The 21812-nt window shown below is 48.0% G+C and overlaps 1 protein-coding gene and 3 long non-coding RNA genes across 13 annotated transcripts in view; 1 reads left to right on the top strand and 3 right to left on the bottom strand.

The window, feature by feature from the left end:
* The window catches only part of LOC309345608 (uncharacterized protein), a gene marked incomplete at its 5' end in the record, with an annotated part of 296278 nt that overhangs the window by 264458 nt on the left and 10008 nt on the right, over nucleotides 1–21812 (top strand). For 2 of the 9 annotated variants that reach the window (XM_081868803.1, XM_081868797.1), the window contains 2 exons: nucleotides 12893–13019; nucleotides 16727–20150. In XM_081868803.1, the coding sequence (XP_081724929.1) occupies nucleotides 12893–13019; nucleotides 16727–18642 (2043 nt within the window). In that variant the 3' untranslated portion in view covers nucleotides 18643–20150. Of the gene's footprint in view, nucleotides 1–1108; nucleotides 1236–1728; nucleotides 3605–12892; nucleotides 13020–13082; nucleotides 13228–16726; nucleotides 20151–21812 lie in introns of those variants that run through there. The other 7 variants (XR_014158323.1, XM_081868799.1, XM_081868800.1 and 4 more) reach the window with 7 other exon arrangements.
* Nucleotides 317–16817, bottom strand: LOC309346234. The gene is made up of 3 exons (XR_014158506.1): nucleotides 16723–16817; nucleotides 12880–13015; nucleotides 317–1101 (listed from the first exon to the last, which is right to left on the bottom strand). It is a non-coding gene; the product is annotated as an uncharacterized lncRNA (long non-coding RNA).
* The window catches only part of LOC309346247, a 35007-nt gene continuing 30731 nt past the window's right edge, over nucleotides 17537–21812 (bottom strand). Inside the window, exon 3 of the long non-coding RNA XR_014158523.1 lies at nucleotides 17537–17635. This is a non-coding gene — a long non-coding RNA (uncharacterized lncRNA). The remainder of the gene's footprint in view (nucleotides 17636–21812) is intronic.
* LOC309346245 lies at nucleotides 19362–21581 on the bottom strand. 2 transcript variants are annotated; one of them, XR_014158520.1, is made up of 3 exons: nucleotides 21508–21581; nucleotides 20229–20420; nucleotides 19362–19481 (listed from the first exon to the last, which is right to left on the bottom strand). It is a non-coding gene; the product is annotated as an uncharacterized lncRNA (long non-coding RNA). The 2 variants fall into 2 exon arrangements; XR_014158521.1 differs by having other exon boundaries at nucleotides 20249–20420.

Raw genomic sequence — 21812 nt, 5'->3', positions numbered from 1 at the left:
CGCACCTTCTGAATGTCGCTAGGATTGTTTTGTGGGATGTGAAACAGAAGAGCAGTCAAGTACAACATTCCTAGAGTGAACATGTTTACACATGGGGAGGAATATTTGCCCAGCCAGCAGGTAAACTTCCTGTTTCCTTCTGGGCTGGGGCAGACTTCCTCCTCATGTGACTAGAGGTGGGCATGGCCTCACCTGTGCAGGTAACGACAAAAGCACAGGGCAGGGCAGCCCTCTCTCTCTTTGACTACATGCATAGAAGATGCAACATCTGCTTAGCCAAAGATGCTCTCTTGGCTTCCAGCCAGGAGATGACAAAGGGACTGTCTCTTTATGAGATAGTTTCCAGGTCTATGTTACTTTTCTAAGCTAAGTCTGCCTTTTGGGATCCGATTGTGAACAGAATATGAGTAAACTCTTTTTACGGTTTTATAGAACACTGTGTCATGTCTTATCTTTTATGAGGAAAGAAGGGGAAAATACCAGAACAGTTATTATAGAGCCTTTAGTGAGCCTGAGCAAACGCATCTGCTGTGAGTTTAAAAAGAGGAATGTTACTCTGCTAAATTGTGAACTTGTTAACACAAGTTGGAAAGGCTATAATCAAACAATATATCCTCTCCTCCATCTCTGAACATTCCCACATGTTTATAAGTCATTACAGTTTCATTTCTAGATTGAATGTTAAAATAGGCTTCTAAGCGTTTTCACACTGTACCAAACCATGGCCAGGATACACCTAACCAGCGCCATCATTCACACAAAGGGGCTCCCCCCCCCATCCTCCTCATTCCCCCATGCACCTCTTGAACTTGGTCTTAGGGCATCGGGAGGGTCTCCTGACCCCCAGAACAGCACACAGGGAAATGGGATCCTTGCATAGGATTGCTTGCACAAAGAGAATGATTTGAAGAACACCAGGTTCTTAATAGCTCACATTAAAATACACAATGAATTATTCCATTAACACATTGAAATATTTATCCATAATTAAAATGTGCAGCAAAACAAACCCATTAAAAAAGAACAGCAGTTAAGAGGCAGAAAATAACAGAGTAAAGTGTAACAGATCACCTTTATGTTGTCTAAGAGGACAACCTTTTTCTTTTAGGGCCCAGTGTGCTTTAAAGATGTAGCTGTCCATTTCACAGACAAGGAGTGGGCGTTGCTGGATCCTGACCAGAGAGCTCTCCATAAGGAAGTCATGGAGGAGAATCGTCAGATCTTGGACTCTTTAGGTAAGGCCTCCTTTGGATCATCCTATCTGCTTTGAAATTGAACACATCTCTCTATGGGAGGAACCTCTGACATTTCGATGGGGCTCAACAGTAAGCCTTGGATGAAAGTCTATTGACTGCTTTCCCTGTGAATATTCTTCCTCCAGTTCTGCCTTTTCAAACCATGATCAGGCTCCTCTGAACTGCCCAGGCCTTCTTCAATGTAGGCTTCAGAGTGATTTAGGATGTAGAAGTAGCTTTTCCTAGGTTCCTTGTTATTGTTCTTGCTTTTTTGTGTTTTTGATTGACCAAAGATAGATTGACATTGGAGATGACACAGATTCCATGATTAGGCCAAACAGAATCCATCCCAGAATAGAGCCAGACCTTTTGAATTGCAGACAGTAAACTATGTAGGAAGACTTCACTTCTAACTCCCTATAGTTCTTCCTGGGTCACAAGCATTATTTAGCATTGCTCCGTAATTTGCGGCTCTAATCCATTTCTCTCTCAGTTGCAGGTGGTGATGAATTGGAAATGAAGAACAAGGGAGACCACAACAAAATCCACATAGTGGAGGAGCCATATCCATATTCAGAGTGTGGGCAGAGCTGCAGTCAGAGCTCCCGTTCCACTTCCCATCAAAGAAATCCCATCAGGAAGAAACCTTATCAGTGCTTGGAGTGTGGAAAGAGCTTCCTTCACAGCTTCAGTCTCACTGTCCATCAAAGAAATCATACAGGGGAGAAACCCTATCAGTGCTTGGAATGTGGAAAGAGCTTCAGTCGAAAGGACAGTTTCACTTCCCACCAAAGAATTCATACAGGGGAGAAACCCTATCAGTGCTTGGAATGTGGAAAGAGCTTCATTCAAAAAGGCCAATTCATGGCCCATGAAAGAATTCATACGGGAGAGAAACCTTATCAGTGCTTGGAATGTGGAAAGAGCTTCATTCACAGACGCCAGCTTACTGTCCATCAAATAATTCACACAGGGCAGAAACCCCATCAGTGCTTGGAATGTGGAAAGAGCTTCATAGACAAAGGCCAGCTCACTGTCCATCAAAGAATTCATACAGGGGAGAAACCATATAAGTGTTCAGAATGTGGAAAGAGCTTCATTCACAGAAGCCACCTCACTGACCATGAAAAAATTCATACAGGGGAGAAAAAATATAAGTGCTTGGAATGTGGAAAGAGCTTCATTCAAAGAGGCCAGCTCATGGCCCATCAAACAATTCATACAGGAGAGAAACCTTATCAGTGCCAAGAGTGTGGGAGGAGCTTCAGAAAAAAGGACAGTTTCACTTCCCATCAGAGAATTCATACAGGGGAGAAACCCTATCAGTGCTTGGAATGTGGAAAGAGATTCATTCACAAACGCCAGCTCACTGTCCACGAGAGAATTCATACTGGGAAGAAACCCTATCAGTGTTCACAATGTGGAAAGAGCTTCATTCACAAGTGCCAGCTCACTGTCCATCAAAGAATTCATACGGGGGAGAAACCATATCAGTGCTTGGAATGTGGAAAGAGCTTCATTCACAGACGCCAGCTCACTGTCCATCAAAGAATTCATACGGGGGAGAAACCATATCGGTGCTTGGAATGTGGAAATAGCTTTATTGTCAGAAGCCAACTTACTGTCCATCAAATAATTCATTCAGGGGAGAAACCTTATCAGTGCTCAGAATGTGGAAAGAGCTTCATTCACAGACGCCAGCTCACTGTCCATCAAAGAATTCATACAGGGGAGAAGCCATATCAGTGCTTAGAATGTGGAAAGAGCTTCAATCAAACGGCATCCCTCACTTCCCATAAAAGAATTCATTCAGGAGAAAAGCCCTATCAGTGTGTGGAATGTGGGAAGAGCTTCAATCAGAGCAGCCATCTCACTTCCCACCAAAGAATTCATACAGGAGACAAGCCATATCAGTGCTTGGAATGTGGAAGGAGCTTCAGTCAGAGCAGCCATCTCTCTTCCCATCAAAGAATTCACAAAAGTGAGAGACCATTTCAGTGCCAAGCATGTGGAAAGAGCTTCAGCCACAGGGCCCGTCTTGCTTCCCATCAAAGAACTCACAGTGGGAGCGAACTACAGTAGTGGCTGTGTACAGATTTAATTGGAGGAGACTTTAGTTCGTATGAGGTAATGATTGCAGCTGGGTTCTTTGCCACATCTGGTGCCCCATAGTAATTCCTACCACATACCCAGAACTGTGACTTGAAAGTCCTTGGCCAAGGTGTTGAATTCCTTCTTCATGTCATGCCTGGGGAGAGGGATAAGAGAGATTGGGTGACATTTACTGTCCATGCTGAGCTTTCCTTGGAAGGAGTTGGTGTAAAATTTGAGATAGTTGATTGAATTAGATATTAATGATTTTGATTTTCATAGAATCATAGAGTTGGAAGAGACCACAAGGGCCATCGAGTCCAACCCCCTGCCAAGCAGGAAACACCATCAGAGCACTCCTGACATATGGTTGTCAAGCCTCTGCTTAAAGACCTCCAAAGAAGGAGACTCCACCACACTCCTTGGCAGCAAATTCCACTATCGAAGAGCTCTTACTGTCAGGAAGTTCTTCCTAATGTTTAGGTGGAATCTTCTTTCTTGTAGTTTGGAACCATTGCTCCGTGTCCACTTCTCTGGAGCAGCAGAAAACAACCTTTCTCCCTCCTCTATGTGACATCCTTTTATATATTTGAACATGGCTATCCTATCACCCCTTAACCTCCTCTTCTCCAGGCTAAACATGCCTAGCTCCCTTAGCCGTTCCTCATAAGGCATTGTTTCCAGGCCTTTGACCATTTTGGTTGAACTCCTCTGGACACGTTCCAGTTTGTCAGTGTCCTTCTTGAACTGTGGTGCCCAGAACTGGACACAGTACTCCGGGTGAGGTCTGACACTTTGTTTGAAGTGTCCTAGTTAATTGCATTTAACATTTTAGATAGAATGTATTAGGCTTGATTTTTGTGGGTCTGCATTTTGTAACCCTAATGCCACTCTCCTGAACAATGTAAAGCTGTGATGTGTGCGTTCCCTACAGCTTGCAGCCTTTTCTGACCTCAGAAGGGCAGGTGATGTTTTGGGAAAGAGAGAAAGAGAGAAGCGTTGAGCTAGCATTTCCTTAGCCTGGTAGCCTCGGAACATTGTTGAAGTGAGACATATGAGACCCAAATACAATAGAAATAGAAATACTTTATTGTCACTTGTACAACTTGTATACAGTGAGATTACACAAGCACACACACGCCACTCAGCTCTCTTAGTCTTAATTCCCCTCGTTTACTGACGCACACCCACCAAACCCGAAAGTCAGTTGCCCTGTTGTTATATTTTCATTCAGCAGCCTAACAGCCTAACAAGTGGCCTGGGAACTGTGGGAGTCGATATTCGCATTGAGCCACGCGACCCATGATCTGAGACCTTTCTTGATTCAAGTGGAAGAGTGTTGTGGCATTTTATGAGTCTTTGTGTGCTGTGTATATAAGCTTTCTTCTAATATGTCTCCTGGCAGCCTTTTTGAACTAGCCGCTCTGCTGAACAACTGGTTGGGAAGGCTGTCCGATTGCAATAGTTTGAATAAACTGGGCCCCAGCTATTAAATTTCTAGAGCACTGTTGATCTGAGGATGCCAGGGTGGTTCACATCATGCGTAGAGAGGCTCACAGTGTTTCCTCTTCCAGTGCCTCCAAGCTGCAAATTGGTGGGGCTCCTTCTTTTCTCCTGCTCATCTCCCTCTGCGCTGCTTTTACTCTGCTAGACCAGGTCTCACAAGAGAGGAGCTGTGAGTGCCAGAACACCAGGACCCCTTCCCCGGAGGAGGCCGTGGGGCCTGCAAGAGTGTTCCATTATGTTCCCCCACCTGCCCCACAGGCAAGCTGCATACTTTTGTATCAGATATATATATGAAACCCTTTCCATTGCTAGGGGGTAGGGGGTGGGATCCCCTGCTCAGGCCCCTGGGGATGAGGGGTTGAAATAAAGGGGGAGAAGGACCACTCGGAGGACAGCCTTGCAGAGACACTCCTGGCCCCTTGCAGGACAAGAAAGCAGCCTTGTTGTGGCGGGGGGGGGGGGGGGACCTCAAGCGACCCGTTCCGGCCTTTCACCCCACGAGCTGTTGGTAGAGCCGGGGACTAAGAGGCCATCCAAACACCCCAAATCCCATTCACCCACACAAGATGATGAGCCTGAGTGGCCCCCACCCATAGAACCCCCCCTCCCCCTTCTACAGCCAAGAGGCTTGTGAACCCTTCAATGGAGTCCCGAAAGCCCTCAATGAAACATCAGGATTTCTCAAAGAACCATCGCTGACCAATGGGCATCGTCCAAAGGTGACAGGCAGCCAATCCGAAGTCAGGAAGCAGCAGCCCCGTGTCTGGAGCGCGCGATCCGCCAGGAGAGCTCGGCTCTTTTGCGCGACGCCTTGAGCGCAAGGAGTGGAGAGCAGAAAGAGGGAAGAAGCGCGCTACAAAATGTAGCAACAGCGGATACAATGTTTCCTCTACAGATTCAAAACAAAAAAATCCTTCCAGTAGCACCTTAAAGACCAACTGAGTTAGTTCTAGGTATGAGCTTTCGTGTGCATGCACACTTCTTCAGATACACACGAAAGCTCATACCTAGAACTAACTTAGTTGGTCTTTAAGGTGCTACTGGAAGGAATTTTTTGTTTTGACTATGGCGGACCAACACGGCTACCTATCTGTAACTACAGATTCAAGACAGAAACAGGAATCCAGGGCTCCCCTCCCTCCCTCCCTCCCTCAAGCAGAAGGTCCTTTGCCCCTCCCCCTTAGGGGGGAATCCAGCTTCGCCCCAGGAGGCAGCCCAGACCCCAGGCAGAAATCCGGATCCTTCCAGAGGAGAAGCGCAGGAAGGCCTCGCGACAGGGAGGAGGTGTGAATCCCGTTCTTGCTCTTTGGGGAAGCAGCTCCTTCCAAGGCGGGGGGAGCTGGAATGACTGGCGGGGGGGGGGGGAGCTGGGATGACTCCTCTTTTGTGACGAGTTCGTGACGTTTTGGTGAGGGTGGGAGGGATGCAAATACGACCCCCCTGGGGGCTGCGATGCCCGGGGCTCCTGCTTCGCAGAGGGAGGGGTAGGAGCCCGGCTGGCCCAGGGTTCAAAGGAACTGGGCTGGATTCCGAGAGAGGACTGGGAATAAAGGGGGCCAGGTCCCCCAGAGCCAAAGACCCTTCCTCCCCATCCCTTCCTGCAAGGGGGGGGGGCTCCGCAAGTGCTGCCTCGGGGGCGCCTTCGGGGACCCGGTGAGTCTCCTTTCTCTTCCCCCTTTGGGCGTCCTGGGTCTCCCGCCCCCTTTGGATTCCTTTCGGTCTCCGCAAATCAGGCGCCTCGACGCCTCTGCAAAGTACGAGGCTCCTCCCGGGCTCCTGAATGGAGAGGAGGTGAGTTTGAAGTGCTCCGCCTTGCAAGGGTTAATCGGAACTGAGCTGCATTCCTAGAGAGGACAGGAAATAAGGGGGGAGGACGAGGCCCCCTCCCTCCCGCCCCCCCTTTCCTCTCTTCCCGGGGGAGGTTTTCGTCTCCTTTGCAGGAGCTGCGTCGGTGGCACCTTTGGGATCTTGTAAGTCTCCTCTCTCTTCCCCATAGGGCGCAGGGGGGAGAAGGGGGCAAGTCCCAGGGCGGCCAGGGAGGGGCGGGGGGGGAGATGAAATTCTTCTTCTTGGGCGATCCCTGGCAGCCGAGTAAGATGGTCTTCCACGAACACGACCTTAACAGTGAGTCCGTAAGTGACTGTAGAGGCCGATTCTGGATCCCCACGTCCTTCCACAGTGGGGACATTGGTTTCCGGGCAGGAGTTGATCACGGTGTGGATTTGCCAAGCGTGCCTTCCTCTTAGCACATTTCCCCTTGCGTCCTGAGTTCGAGTTCGAGCCTTTGGTCAAGGCTGTTCCTCAACTGGGGCGCTCGCAGGCCAGTGTTGGTTTCCAGTTGTTACGGCAAAAATCTGGGTGCGAGGCTGCTCTGCCACCCAGCTCATCGGACTAAGTCCGTGGGTCCCTGCGGAGGAAAATGAGCTCAGCCGGAGACAGGAGCAAGCAGCAGAAGATCCAAGTTTATTGCGCAACAGGTTCAAGGCGAGATTGAACAGTGAGAAAGGGGTGACATGAGTTTTTGAAACTCCCTCCATGTCCCAGAATACAGTGCAAAACACGTCATGAATACATCACAGAAAGGTGGGGTTACACAGATCAGCACTTCAGGAAGGTGGGGGGTTACACAGATCAGCACTTCAGGAAGGTGGGGGGGTTACACAGATCAACATATGGAGGAGGGAGGGGGGAATATGCAGAGCTGGAGATATGCACAGATAAACACTTCCTGGGGATGAGAAAACAATGGTCCCAAATATGCATAGTCTGCCACCTGACATTGTCTGGAGGAAAGGCTGATCACCTTGACACCTTGCTTGAGGGATTATGCTGGACAGGGGAGGTGTGATGGAGTCCTAGAGTAATTGAGCAAACTGGCACGCTGATTTTCTATGAATTTTATAGATTTTAGTCCCTTTTGACATTGACAATTGGAAATAAATTGATATATTGTAGTGAAGAAGGTAAAGAAGACATGCCCCCCCCCTTTCCGTATCACAGTTGTCGGTGTTTATACTACTTCTTAAAGATTTGGCTTGAGACGATCTTTAAACCTCTTTTGACCACCAGCTTTATGCTTTCCATTTCAAAGTTCGGAATAAAAGGTAAAGGGACCCCTGACCCTTAGGGTTTCCTCCTGTGTGTGTTTCTTGTGGCTGATTAGCTGCTCTCCCTGTGCAAAGGTCAGAGGGGGCAGGGTTTCTGTTGAGGCAGGTGATTAGCTGTGGGAGGAGCTTATCAGAGGTTGCAGGGCAGCGGCGCGCGCAAATTGATCCATCTTTTAGATTTAGGGGAGCTAGTCTCAAAAGTTTGTTGGGGGAGACCTAGGGTTTTTTGGGGGGAGTTATTTGTCCTGTCTGCACGCTTCTTATGATGGAGGACCACTGCAGCCAGCCCCAACGACACGTTCTCAAGATGGAGAGTGAGGGAACAGCTGCAGTCGCCTGCGGTTCCTGCGCAATGTTTGCCATCTTGCCAAAGGTTGCAGGCAGCTTTACCTGCAGCAATTGCATGTTGATTGCCCTCTTAAAAGACAAAGTCCAGCAACTGGAGGAACGTGTGGCTACGCTCCAAAGAATTAGAGAGCTGGAGCTCTTCTTGGAAGCAACAGAGCACACCGTCTCCACCAAGGAGGAGACAGGGGACTCCCCTGAGAAGGAGGCTAGATCACCAACACAGGAGCCAGATATATGGAGAAACGTGACTCAAAGAAGTAGGAGGTCCAGGGTTCGCTCTGATTGTTTAGAAATACACAATCGCTTTGAGGTCCTCTCCCCAAGCATGGAAGACGAAGAGCAGAATCCATTTCAGGATCTCCCCCTCATTACAGTTGATCAAGTATATGAAGACGACCAGCAAAGTCAGTCCTCAGGGAATGTGCAGGCTACCTTGGAACGGACAGTTCACAGAAGAACCCCGACCGAACCTAAGAGGAGGCGTGTAGTGGTGATAGGGGATTCCCTACTGAGGGGAACAGAAGCAGTGATCTGTGGGCCTGACAAGATGTCTTGGGAAGTGTGCTGTCTCCCTGGGGCTAAGATCCAAGATGTAACTGAACGACTGCAAGGAATCATAAAACCCACTGACAAATACCCCTTCCTCTTGGTTCATGTGGGAACCTATGACACTGCAAGCAATAGCCTCCAGAAGATCAAAAGAGACTATGAGGCTCTGGGCAGGAAATTGAAGCAATTAAATGCACAAATTGTCATCTCATCTGTCCTCCCAGTTGAACGACGTGGCCCAGGGAGAGAGGGGAAAATAGTGGAAGTGAACAGCTGGCTTCGCAAATGGTGTAAACAGGAACGGTTTGGATTCTTAGATCACGGACTGCAGTTTCTTGAAGATGGACTTCTGGCAAGCGATGGGCTGCACCTCACAATGGTTGGGAGGAATGTTTTTGCCAAAAATCTCAGAAACCTCATCAGGAGGGCTTTAAACTGACTAATGTGGGGGAGGGAGACAGTGCTCCTGAAGGTAGGAGTCTATCAATTGATGAAGATGATCATCCAATTGTCATAGACCAAATGGAGCAAACAGCACACAGACCTAGTGGTGGGAAGAAAAAATCCTTAAATAAGAGACACGGGGGAATGATTAATGGACTTCAATGTCTGTACACTAATGCGCAAAGCATGGGAAATAAACAAGATGAGCTTGAGCTCTTGGTACAGCAAACTAAATATGACATAATAGGCATCACTGAAACCTGGTGGGATAAGTCCCACGATTGGAATGTAATAATGGAGGGATACAATCTATTTCAGAGAAACAGACCAGACAAGAAAGGAGGAGGAGTGGCGTTATATGTCAGGGATGTGTATACCTGTGAAGAGATCCAAGATTTAGAACCTCAAAGCCAAAGTGAGAGCATTTGGGTCAAAATTAAGGCAGAGAAGAATAACAGGGACCTCATTGTGGGAGTTTACTATAGATCCCCAAGCCAAACGGAGGACATAGATGATGCCTTCCTGGAACAGATGGCCAAGCATGCAAAAGGAAGGGAGATAGTAGTAATGGGGGACTTCAATTACCCGGATATTTGTTGGATGTCAAACTCATCCAAGAGCATAAGGTCAAACAGATTCCTCACTGGCCTTGCAGACAACTTCATTGTCCAGAAAGTGGAAGAAGCAACAAGAGGAACAGCCATTTTAGATCTGGTCCTAACCAATGTTGATGACCTGGTTAGTGGGGTAGAAGTGGAAGGATCATTAGGCGCGAGTGATCATGCTCTTCTGAAGTTTACTATACAGCGGAAAGAAGCAGCCAAGCAGACTAGGACTCAATTTCTTGACTTTAAGAAAGCCGACTTCATAAAACTTAGGGAAGTGCTGGGTGAGATCCCATGGTCAGTAATACTAAAAGGAAAGGGAGTTCATGATGGCTGGGAGTTTGTTAAGAGGGAAATAGTAAAAGCACAACTTCAGGCAATACCAATGAGACGGAAACATGGAAGGTGCTTAAAGAAGCCAGGGTGGCTATATAAAGAACTGAGTTAAGCTTAAAAAAGGATGTGTACAAAAAATGGAAAAGGGGGGAAACCACCAAAGAGGAATTCAAACAAATAGCCAGCACATGTAGACACAAAGTCAGAAAAGCTAAAGCACAGAATGAACTCAGGCTTGCTAGAGAGGTTAAAAGCAACAAAAAAGGCTTTTATGGGTATGTTCGTAGCAAAAGGAAGAACAAAGAAACAGTGGGGTCACTCAGAGGAGAAGATGGTGAAATGCAAACAGGGGACACAGAAAGGGCTGAACTCCTCAATGCCTTCTTTTCCTCAGTCTTCTCCGATAAAGAAAACAATGCCTGACCTGAAGAATTTGGAGCAAATGATTCAGCAGAGGAAACACAGCCCAGAATAACTAAGGAGATAGTACAAGAATACTTGGCTAGTTTAGATGTATTCAAGTCTCCAGGGCCAGATGAACTGCATCCAAGAGTATTAAAAGAACTGGCAGATGTGATCTCAGAACCACTGGCAGTCATCTTTGAGAATTCCTGGAGAACAGGTGAAGTCCCGGCAGACTGGAGGAGGGCAAATGTTGTCCCTATTTTCAAAAAGGGGAAAAGAGAGGACCCAAATAATTACCGCCCAGTCAGTCTGACATCAATACCAGGGAAGATTCTGGACCAGATCATTAAACAAACAGTCTGTGAGCACCTAGAAAGGAATACTGTGGTCACCAATAGTCAGCATGAATTTCTGAAAAATAAGTCATGTCAGACGAACCTGATCTTGTTTTTTGACAGAATTACAAGCCTGGTAGATGAAGGGAACGCAGTGGATGTAGCCTACCTTGATTTCAGCAAGGCATTTGACAAGGTGCCCCATGATATTCTTGTAAAGAAGCTGGTAAAATGCAGTCTTGACTATGCTACCACTCAGTGGATTTGTAACTGGCTGACTGACCGAACCCAAAGGGTGCTCATCAATGATTCCTCTTCATCCTGGAGAAGAGTGACTAGTGGGGTGCCACAGGGTTCTGTCTTGGGCCCGGTCTTATTCAACATCTTTATCAACAACTTGGATGATGGACTCAAGGGCATCCTGATCAAATTTGCAGATGACACCAAATTGGGAGGGGTGGCTAACACCCCAGAGGACAGGATCACACTTCAAAATGATCTTGACAGATTAGAGAACTGGGCCAAAACAAACAAGATTAATTTTAACAGAGAGAAATATAAAGTATTGCACTTGGGCAAAAAAATGAGAGGCACAAATACAAGATGGGTGACACCTGGCTTGAGAGCAGTACATGTGAAAAGGATCTAGGAGTCTTGGTTGACCACAAACTTGACATGAGCCAACAGTGTGACGCGGCAGCTAAAAAAGCCAATGCAATTCTGGGCTGCATCAATAGGAGTATAGCATCTAGATCAAGGGAAGTAATAGTGCCACTGTATTCTGCTCTGGTCAGACCTCACCTGGAGTACTGTGTCCAGTTCTGGGCACCACAGTTCAAGAAGGACACTGACAAACTGGAACGGGTCCAGAGGAGGGCAACCAAAATGGTCAAAGGCCTGGAAACGATGCCTTATGAGGAATGGCTAAGGGAGCTGGGCATGTTTAGCCTGGAGAAGAGGAGGTTCAGGGGTGATATGATAGCCATGTTCAACTATATAAAAGGATGTCACATAGAGGAGGGAGAAAGGTTGTTTTCTGCTGCTCCAGAGAAGCGGACATGGAGCAATGGTTCCAAATGACAAGAAAGAAGATTCCACCTAAACATTAGGAGGAACTTCCTGACAGTGAGAGCTGTTCGACAGTGGAATTTGCTGCCAAAGAGTGTGGTGGAGTCTCCTTCTTTGGAGGTCTTTAAGCAGAGGCTTGACAACCATATTTCAGGAGTGCTCTGATGGTGTTTCCTGCTTGGCAGGGGGTTGGACTCGATGGCCCTTGTGGTCTCTTCCAACTCTAGGATTCTATGATTCTATGAACTTATCTTCATCAAATTGCCTCTGTAAGGCTGGGGCTCTCTCCCTCTCCACTTGTATTACTTTAGGTTCAACAACAACAACTTTATCCCTCGCCTTTTCCACAATTTGCCATGTCAAAGTAGATTCCTGTATCGATTCCTGAATAGTTTCTGTATAGATGTTCACTTTTTGTCCCAAATTAGTCACTTTTTGTCCCCAGTTATCAATTTTGATAGTCATCACATCGGTCTTCTTATGGAGCTGTTCCAATGAATCACTTATCTTGCATAATGCAATCACTAAGGCTTCTTCTGTCGACATTCTTACCGATCCAAGGTCAATCCCTGGTTCTCACGGTTTTTTATCTTGCAGCTGGAGATTCCCCCACCTCAACTCTTGTAACAGTTTGAAAGGCTCCCTCTAGAGGGAAACAATTTCTATTTGTATCAATCCTTTTAACCACGGTTCAAGCGATAAAATTAGTTTCAATTTTCAGTTACTTCAGTTACAAAATATGCATCCATAAAATGCGCAGGAAAAGGTTCCCATTAAAACAGGACATCAATTAAGAGACAGAAGCCAACAAAGTGTAACTGTTAACCTTTATTTGGTCTAAGAGGACAACCTTTTTCTGTTAGGGTCCAGTGTGCTTTGAAGATGTAGCTGTCCATTTCACAGATGAGGAGTGGGCGTTGCTGGATCCTGACCAGAGAGCTCTCCATAAGGAAGTCATGGAGGAGAATCGTCGGATCATGGCCTCTCTTGGTAAGGCTCCCTCTGGGATAATCCTATCTGCTTTGTAATTCAATACATCTCTCTATGGGAGGAACCACTGATTTTTCGATGGGGCTCAACAGCAGCACCTGGGATGCTAACACTCCCACAGCCAGCCTTAGATGGAAGACCTTTGACTGCTTTCCCTGTGAATATTGTTCCTCCGGTCCTGCCTTTTCAAAGCATGAAACCCAGCCAGGTGGTTGGCATATAAATTATAAAATTATCATTTTCATCATCTTGCCTACCCCCCTCCAAGATGGCCCCCTTTTGCTCTTGAAGGGCTGGCCTGTCTGCAGCCCCCACAGCCTCCCATCAGGGCCCCTTCATGGGGGCAGAAGCAGAGGAAGGGCCTCAGGAGAGCAGCCATGGCTCTGGCCAGATGCACAGGAGGAGGAGGAGGGGCGCTGACCGCTCTCCTTCCCCCTCAGACTCCATCCATCAGCAACCCCCATCCCCTCATAGGGGCAGGGCCACCAGAGGTGCAAGGTGCTGAGCAGGGGGGAAATTGCTCAGATGAAGTTACTCCAGGGCAGATAAAACCCCCTCATCCATATTTTTTTCAGGCTCCTCTAAACTGCCCAGGCCTTCTTAAATGTATCTTCAAAGTGATTCAGGAAGTTGAAGTGGCTTCTGTCAGATGTTTTATTTCTGTTCTTCTTCTTTCTGTCCTTGGTTGACTAAAGAGATGAGTGACATTGGAGATGGCACAGATCCCATGATTGGGCCAAACAAAATCCGTCCCAGAAAATAAGCAGGCTTTTGGAACCCCAGGCAGTGAACCCTGGAGGAAGACCTCACATCTAACTCCCTTCAGTTCTTCCTTCGTCACAAGCATTAATTAGCACTGCTCCCTAATTTGGGACCATCGGCTGTGGCGAGGACTGCAGGGCCTGCTCCCTTCCAAGGCCTTTTCCAACTGGCCTGGGGGACGGGGGGGGGGGCAGGCCCGCACATTCTCAGCTACAAAAGGACTCCTGCTGCAGTGCCTAGAGGGTGGAAGAAATTCTTGGGGGAGGGTGAAGTTCTTCTGCTAGCTATTGCTTCCGTGTTCCAAGTGTCTAATCTAATGTGTTTTAAAATGTTCTTAAGCAGTCAGTGGCCTGTTAATTTTCCTCTTCTCCCCCCCCCCCTTTTGCTCTGTTGGGGGGTGGGATGGATAACAACAACAACAACAATTTATTATTTATACCCCGCCCATCTGGCTGGGTTTCCCCAGCTGTTTTGGGCAGCTTCCAACAAAATATTAAAATACAGTAGTCCATCAAACATTAAAAGCTTCCCTAAAGAGGGTTTTCCTTCAGATGTCTTCTATAAGGATATCTGGTTGGAGATTAATTTAGGTATAACGTTGTTTTGTTTTGTTTTATTGGTTGTTGTATAGTTTGTGTTTTGTTTATAAGGGGCAGGATCAGGGCTGCCTGGGAGTGGGCCCCCGCCAACAGAATGGCTGGGGCAAGTTCCACGGGGAGGGGGGGATGCACTGGGAAATCCAATCTCAGTGATCATGGGCAGGAGGAGGAGTTACGCTAAGACCAGAACATGTCATTACCCAGGAGGCAGGCTTAGTTATTGTTTGAAGACTATCTCTGCCTCAAGGTCTGGTCTTGACTGGATGGATACTGGAATCAGCAAGGGATACCCACATGACCTGAAGGGGCTGCTGTGCAATGCCAGGTCAATGATTCATAAGACCACTGCCATCCATGACTTGATCGTGGATGGAGGACTTGACCTGGCATGTGTAACAGAGACTTGGTTGGATGAAGCAGATGGGCCTGTCCTTGCCGCTGCTTGTCCACCAGGTTTCTCTTACGCACAGCAACCCAGGTCATGTGGGCGGGGAGGGGGGGTTGCAGTGATTTTTAGGAAGTCGTTAGTTTGCACCAGGCGTCCTATTGGGAAGACCCAGTTCTCTGAGTGCATGTTCTGGAAGTTGGGCAGTAGGGGCGGTACAGGATTCCTTTTGGTGTACCGACCTCCCCGCTGCACCAAGGATTCCCTGCCCGAGCTGCTTCAGGTCGTGGCGGATGTTCTCCTGGAGACACCTAGCTTGGTTGTCCTGGGGGATTTTAACATCCACGCTGACACAACCTTACAAGGGGCCGCTCGGGACTTCGGGGAAAGCATGGCGTCCATGGGGCTGTCCCTGAATGAGTTTGGTCCAACCCATAGCCACGGACATGCCTTAGACCTGGTGTTCACCTCTAGTGACGTGGGTGATCTGACACTAGCTAAAAGTGAAACTGAAGTGCCGTGGTCAGATCACTTCCTGGTGCAACTGGACTTCTCTGTGACCCTTCCTGTCTGCAGGGAGATGGGACCGATTCAGATGGTCCGCCCCCGCCACTTAATGGATCCAAGCGGTTTCCAGAGAGCGGTAGGGGATGCTTTATCCCATGTTGATGGCCTTTCAGCTGATTCCCTGGTGGCCCACTGGGATGTGGAGTTAACCAGGGCTATCGACTGTCTGGCTCCGAAGCGCCCTCTCTGATTGCATGGAGCCCGGACAGCCCTGTCGTTTTCCACGGATTTGAGGGTGAGGAAACGATATTTGAGACGGCTAGAGCGCCGGTGGTAGAAAATTCATTCTGAATTGGACCGGACACGGGTTAGAGCTCAATGTCAAGCCTATCAAGTGGTGATAGTTATGGCATGGAAGACTTTCTTCACCGCCTCTATTGCATCTGCATAAAATAGCAGCAGGTGGTTTGCAATTTAACAGAACCACCTTTACCATCAGGGCCTTGTAAAGACCCCAAGATCTCCTGCAATGATTTTGCAAAGTTTTTTGCAGATAAAGTTGCTCACGGAAGGAGGTAGACACCATTGTGGGAGCAGGGCTCAAGCGGGAGAGTGCTAGAGTCCTGTCTAGTCAAATTGCATGGGATCAATTCCAATCGGTTACCTCCGAGGATGTGGACAGGTTGCTTGGACTAGTGAAACCAACCACCTGTCTCCTTGATCCTTGCCCATCCTGGCTAATAAAAGTGAGCCGGGAAGGGCTGGGCAATGGGCTCTGCGGGGTGGTGAATGCTTCTTTCTGTGAGGGAGCTTTCCCAGACCCACTGAAAGAGGCAATCATTAAACCGATTCTTAAAAAAAAATCTTTAAAGGTAAAGGGACCCATGACCATTAGGTCCAGTCGTGGCCGACTCTGGGGTTGCGGTTCTCATCTTTGAAGGTGACCCAGAAACTGCAATTAATCCAGAATGCGGCAGCCAGACTGGTGACTGGGGGCGGCCGCCGAGACCATATAACACCGGTCCTGAAAAGCCTACATTGGCTCCCAGTACGTTTCCAAGCACAACTCAAAGTGCTGGTGCTGACCTTGAAAGCCCTAAATGACCTCGGCCCAGTATACCTGAAGGAGCGTCTCCACCCCCATCGTTCTGCCCAGATACTGAGATCCAGTGCCAAGGGCCTGCTGGTGGTTCCTTCGCTGTGATAAGCCCACCCTGTGGAATGCCCTCCCATCAAATGTCAAGGAGATAAACAACTATGTGACATTTAGAAGACATCTGAAGGCAGCCCTGTTTAGGGAAGTTTTCTAATGTCTCACATTTTAATGTATTTTTAATCTTTGTTGGAAGCCGCCCAGAGTGGCTGGGGTATAAAAAATAAATTATTATTATTATTATTATTATTATTATTATTATTATTATTATTCCTGAGGCTCTAATCTGTTTGCCACGTAGTTGCAGGTGGTGATGAATTGGAGATGAAGAACGAGGGAGACCACAACGAAATCCACACAGTGGAGGAGCCATATCAGGATTCAGACTGTGGCGAGGGCTTCAGTCAGAGCTCCCATGCCACTTCCCATCAAAGAAATCTCCTTGAGAAGAAACCCCATCTGTGCTTGGAATGTGGAAAGAGCTTCAGACACCGAGGCCAGCTTACTGTTCATCAACTTATTCATACAGGGGAGAAACCCTATCAGTGCTTGGAATGTGGAAAGAGCTTCAGTCAGAGTTCCTATCTCACTTCCCATCGTAGAATTCATACTGGGGAGAAACCCTATCAGTGCGTGGAATGTGGAAAGAGCTTCAGTCAGAGTTCCTATCTCACTTCCCATCAAAGGATTCACACAGGAGAGAAACCCTATCAGTGCTTGGAGTGTGGAAAGAGCTTCAGTCACAGCCACCAACTAAGAGTCCATCAAAATATTCATACAGGGGAGAAGCCATATCAGTGCTTGGAATGTGATAAGACATTCTCTCAGAGCTCCCAGCTCAGGACTCATCAAAGAATTCATACAGGGGAGAAACCCTATCAGTGCTTGGAATGTGGAAAGAGCTTCCGTCAGAGATACAAGGTCACTGTCCATCAGAGAATTCATACAAGGGAAAAACCTTATCAGTGCCAAGATTGTGGGCAGAGCTTCAGAAAAAAGGACAGATTAACTACCCACCAAAGAATTCATACAGGGGAGAAACCCTACCAGTGCCAAGAGTGTGGAAAGAGCTTCAGAACAAAGGAGAGTTTCACTTCCCACCAAAGAATTCATACAGGGGAGAAACCTTATCAGTGCTTGGAATGTGGAAAGAGCTTCAGTCAAAAGAACAGTTTAACTTCCCACCAAAGAATTCATACAGGGGAGAAACCTTATCAGTGCTGGGAGTGTGGAAAGAGCTTCATTCTAAAAGGCCAACTTATGTCCCATAAGAGAATTCATACTGGGGAGAAACCCTATCAGTGCCAAGAATGTGACAAGAGCTTCAGTCGAAGAGGGTGTTTCACTTCCCATCAGAGAATCCATACAGGGGAGAAACCCTATAAATGTTTGGAATGTGGAAAGAGATTCACCCAGAGCACCAGTCTCACAACCCATCAAAGTATTCATACAGGGGAAAAACACTTTCAGTGCTTGGAATGTGGAAAGAGATTTGTTCTCAGAAGTCAGCTTACTGACCATCAGAGAATTCATACAGGGGAGAAACCCTATAAATGTTTGGAATGTGGAAAGAGCTTCAATGAGAGGTCCAAGCTCACTTCCCACCAAAGAATTCATACAGGAGAGAAACCCTATCAGTGCTTGGAATGTGGAAAGAGCTTCAATGAGAGGTCCAAGCTCACTTCCCACCAAAGAATTCATACAGGGGAGAAACCTTATCATTGCTTGGAATGTGGAAAGAGCTTCATTCACAAAGGCCAGTTCATGGCCCATCAAAGAATTCATACGGGAGAGAAACCCTATCAGTGCTTGGAATGTGGAAAGAGCTTCATTCACAGACGCCAGCTTACTGTCCATCAAATAATTCACACAGGGCAGAAACCCCATCAGTGCTTGGAATGTGGAAAGAGCTTCATAGACAAAGGCCAGCTCACTGTCCATCAAAGAATTCATACAGGGGAGAAACCATATAAGTGTTCAGAATGTGGAAAGAGCTTCAATAGGAGCACCAGTCTCACCTCCCATCAAAGAATTCATACAGGAGAGAAACCCTATCAGTGCTTGGAATGTGGAAAGAGATTCACCCAGAGCACCAGTCTCACAACCCATCACAGAATTCATACAGGGGAGAAACCCTATAAATGTTTGGAATGTGGAAGCAGCTTCAATACGAGCAGCAAACTCACTTCCCATCAAAGAATTCATACAAGGGAGTAACCTTATCAGTGCTTTTAGTGTGGAAAGAGCTTTACTCAAAAATGCCATCTTAGGGCCCATCAAAGAGTTAATCCATGAGAAAAACCCTATCAGTTACAAGAGTGTGGAAAGAGCTTCAGAAAAATGGATAGTGTCATGTCCCATCAGAGAATTCATACCAGGGAGAAACCCTATCAGTGGCAAGCATGTGGAAAGAGCTTCAGCCACAGGGCCCGTCTTGTTTGCCATCAAAGAACTCACAGTGGGGGCAAACTACAGTAGTGGCTGTGTACAGATTTAATTGGAGGAGACTTTAGTTCGTATGAGAGGGACGCGGGGGGCGCTGTGGGTAAAACCTCAGTGTCTAGGGCTTGCCGATCGCATGGTTGGCGGTTCAAATCCCCGCGGCGGGGTGAGCTCCTGTCTTTCGGTCCCACCTCCTGCCCACCTAGCAGTTCGAAAGCACTCTTAGGTGCAAGTAGATAAATAGGTATCGCTTTCTAGTGGGAAGGTGTGCTGCGCTGGTGCCAGCTCGCCAGAGCAGTTTCATCACGCTGGCCACGTGACCCGCAAGTGTCTCCGGACAGCGCTGGCCCCCAGCGCACAACCCTAGAGTCAGACACGACTGGCCCGTACGGGCAGGGCTACCTTTATCTTTTACCTTAGTTCGTATGAGGTAATGGTTGCAGCTGGGTTCTTTGCCACATCTGGTGCCCCATAGTAATTCCTACCACGTACCCAGAGCTGTGACTTTCAAGTCCTTGGCCAAGGTGTTGAATTCCTTCTTCACATCATGCCTTGGGAGAGGGATAACAGTGATTGGGTGACACTGATGAGTTTGCTGTCCATGCTGAGCTTTCCTAGGAAGGACTTGGTGTAAAAAAATGTGATAGTTGATTGAATATTAGATATTATAGATTTTGATTTTGGTCAAAGTGTCCTAGTATTAATTGCATCCAGCTTTTTAGATAGGATGCGTTAGGCTTGATTTTTGTAACCCTCATTCCACCCTCCTGTAAAGTTGTCCTGTGTAAGTTGCCTACCACTTCCAGCCTTTTCAGACCCTAGAAGGGCAGATGATGTTTTGGGAAAGAGATCTGTGTTGAGCTAGCATCCGTGTGAGAACTCACACCTCTCCTCAAAGGTCTTTGACATGTTTTGGGAAAAGAGAACTAAGATAGGGACTAGGAACATCAACAGCCCCACCGTGGGTCTGGTTGCCAAGGGAATGGTGCAAAATATGAGACCCAAATGACCTGGGAACTCTGGGACACCCCAAGGTAATTTCAGAGGAGTCGATATCCGCATTGAGCCACGTATCCCATGACCTGTGACCTTTCTTGACGCAAGTGGAAGAGTGTTGTGGCATTTTATGGGTCTTTGTGTGCTGTGTATATAAGCTTTCTTCTAATGTGCCCCCTGGCAGCCTTTGCAAACCAGCCCTTCTGCTGAAGAACCCGATAGCAAGGCTGTCCGATTGCAATAGTTTGAATAAACTGGGTCCCTGCAGGACTATGAGTTTGGTCTCATTCCCTTGGTTCCGTGTTTTTATTTCAGATGTTCCCTTACATGTGTAACAAACTGCTGGCGTAGAAGCAAATTCTTACCACACAAGCAGGTAACGTACTTTATCATTTCTATAGCTATTAAATTTGTGCAGTGCCCTTGATCTGAGGATGCCAGGGTGGTTCACATCATGCGTAGAGAGGCTCACAGTGTTTCCTCTTCCAGTGCCTCCAAGCTGCAAATTGGTGGGGCTCCTTCTTTTCTCCTGCTCATCTCCCTCTGCGCTGCTTTTACTCTGCTAGACCAGGTCTCACAAGAGAGGAGCTGTGAGTGCCAGAACACCAGGACCCCTTCCCCGGAGGAGGCCGTGGGGCCTGCAAGAGTGTTCCATTATGTTCTCCCACCTGCCCCACAGGCAAGCTGCATACTTTTGTATCAGATATATATATGAAACCCTTTCCATTGCTAGGGGGTAGGGGGTGGGATCCCCTGCTCAGGCCCCTGGGGATGAGGGGTTGAAATAAAGGGGGAGAAGGACCACTCGGAGGACAGCCTTGCAGAGACACTCCTGGCCCCTTGCAGGACAAGAAAGCAGCCTTGTTGTGGCGGGGGGGGGGGGGGGACCTCAGGCGACCCGTTCCGGCCTTTCACCACACGAGCTGTTGGTAGAGCCGGGGACTAAGAGGCCATCCAAACACCCCAAATCCCATTCACCCACACAAGATGATGAGCCTGAGTGGCCCCCACCCATAGAAACCCCCCTCCCCCTTCTACAGCCAAGAGGCTTGTGAACCCTTCAGTGGAGTCCCGAAAGCCCTCAATGAAACATCAGGATTTCTCAAAGAACCATCGCTGACCAATGGGCATCGTCCAAAGGTGACAGGCAGCCAATCCGAAGTCAGGAAGCAGCAGCCCCGTGTCTGGAGCGCGCGATCCGCCAGGAGAGCTCGGCTCTTTTGCGCGACGCCTTGAGCGCAAGGAGTGGAGAGCAGAAAGAGGGAAGAAGCGCGCTACAAAATATAGCAACAGCGGATACAATGTTTCCTCTACAGATTCAAAACAAAAAATTCCTTCCAGTAGCACCTTAAAGACCAACTAAGTTAGTTCTAGGTATGAGCTTTCGTGTGCATGCACACTTCTTCAGATACACACGAAAGCTCATACCTAGAACTAACTTAGTTGGTCTTTAAGGTGCTACTGGAAGGAATTTGTTTTGTTTTGACTATGGCGGACCAACACGGCTACCTATCTGTAACTACAGATTCAAGACAGAAACAGGAATCCAGGGCTCCCCTCCCTCCCTCCCTCCCTCAAGCAGAAGGTCCTTTGCCCCTCCCCCTTAGGGGGGAATCCAGCTTCGCCCCAGGAGACAGCCCACACCCCAGGCAGAAATCCGGATCCTTCCAGAGGAGAAGCGCAGGAAGACCTCGCGACAGGGAGGAGGTGTGAATCCCGTTCTTGCTCTTTGGGGAAGCAGCTCCTTCCAAGGCGGGGGGAGCTGGGATGACTCCTCTTTTGTGACGAGTTCGTGACGTTTTGGTGAGGGTGGGAGGGATGCAAATACGACCCCCCTGGGGGCTGCGATGCCCGGGGCTCCTGCTTCGCAGAGGGAGGGGTAGGAGCCCGGCTGGCCCAGGGTTCAAAGGAACTGGGCTGGATTCCGAGAGAGGACTGGGAATAAAGGG

The sequence above is a fragment of the Podarcis erhardii genome (genome assembly GCF_964252035.2).
Source record: "Podarcis erhardii genome assembly, chromosome: 7".
Classification (NCBI taxonomy): domain Eukaryota; kingdom Metazoa; phylum Chordata; class Lepidosauria; order Squamata; family Lacertidae; genus Podarcis; species Podarcis erhardii.
This window is presented reverse-complemented; position numbering and strand designations above follow the sequence as displayed.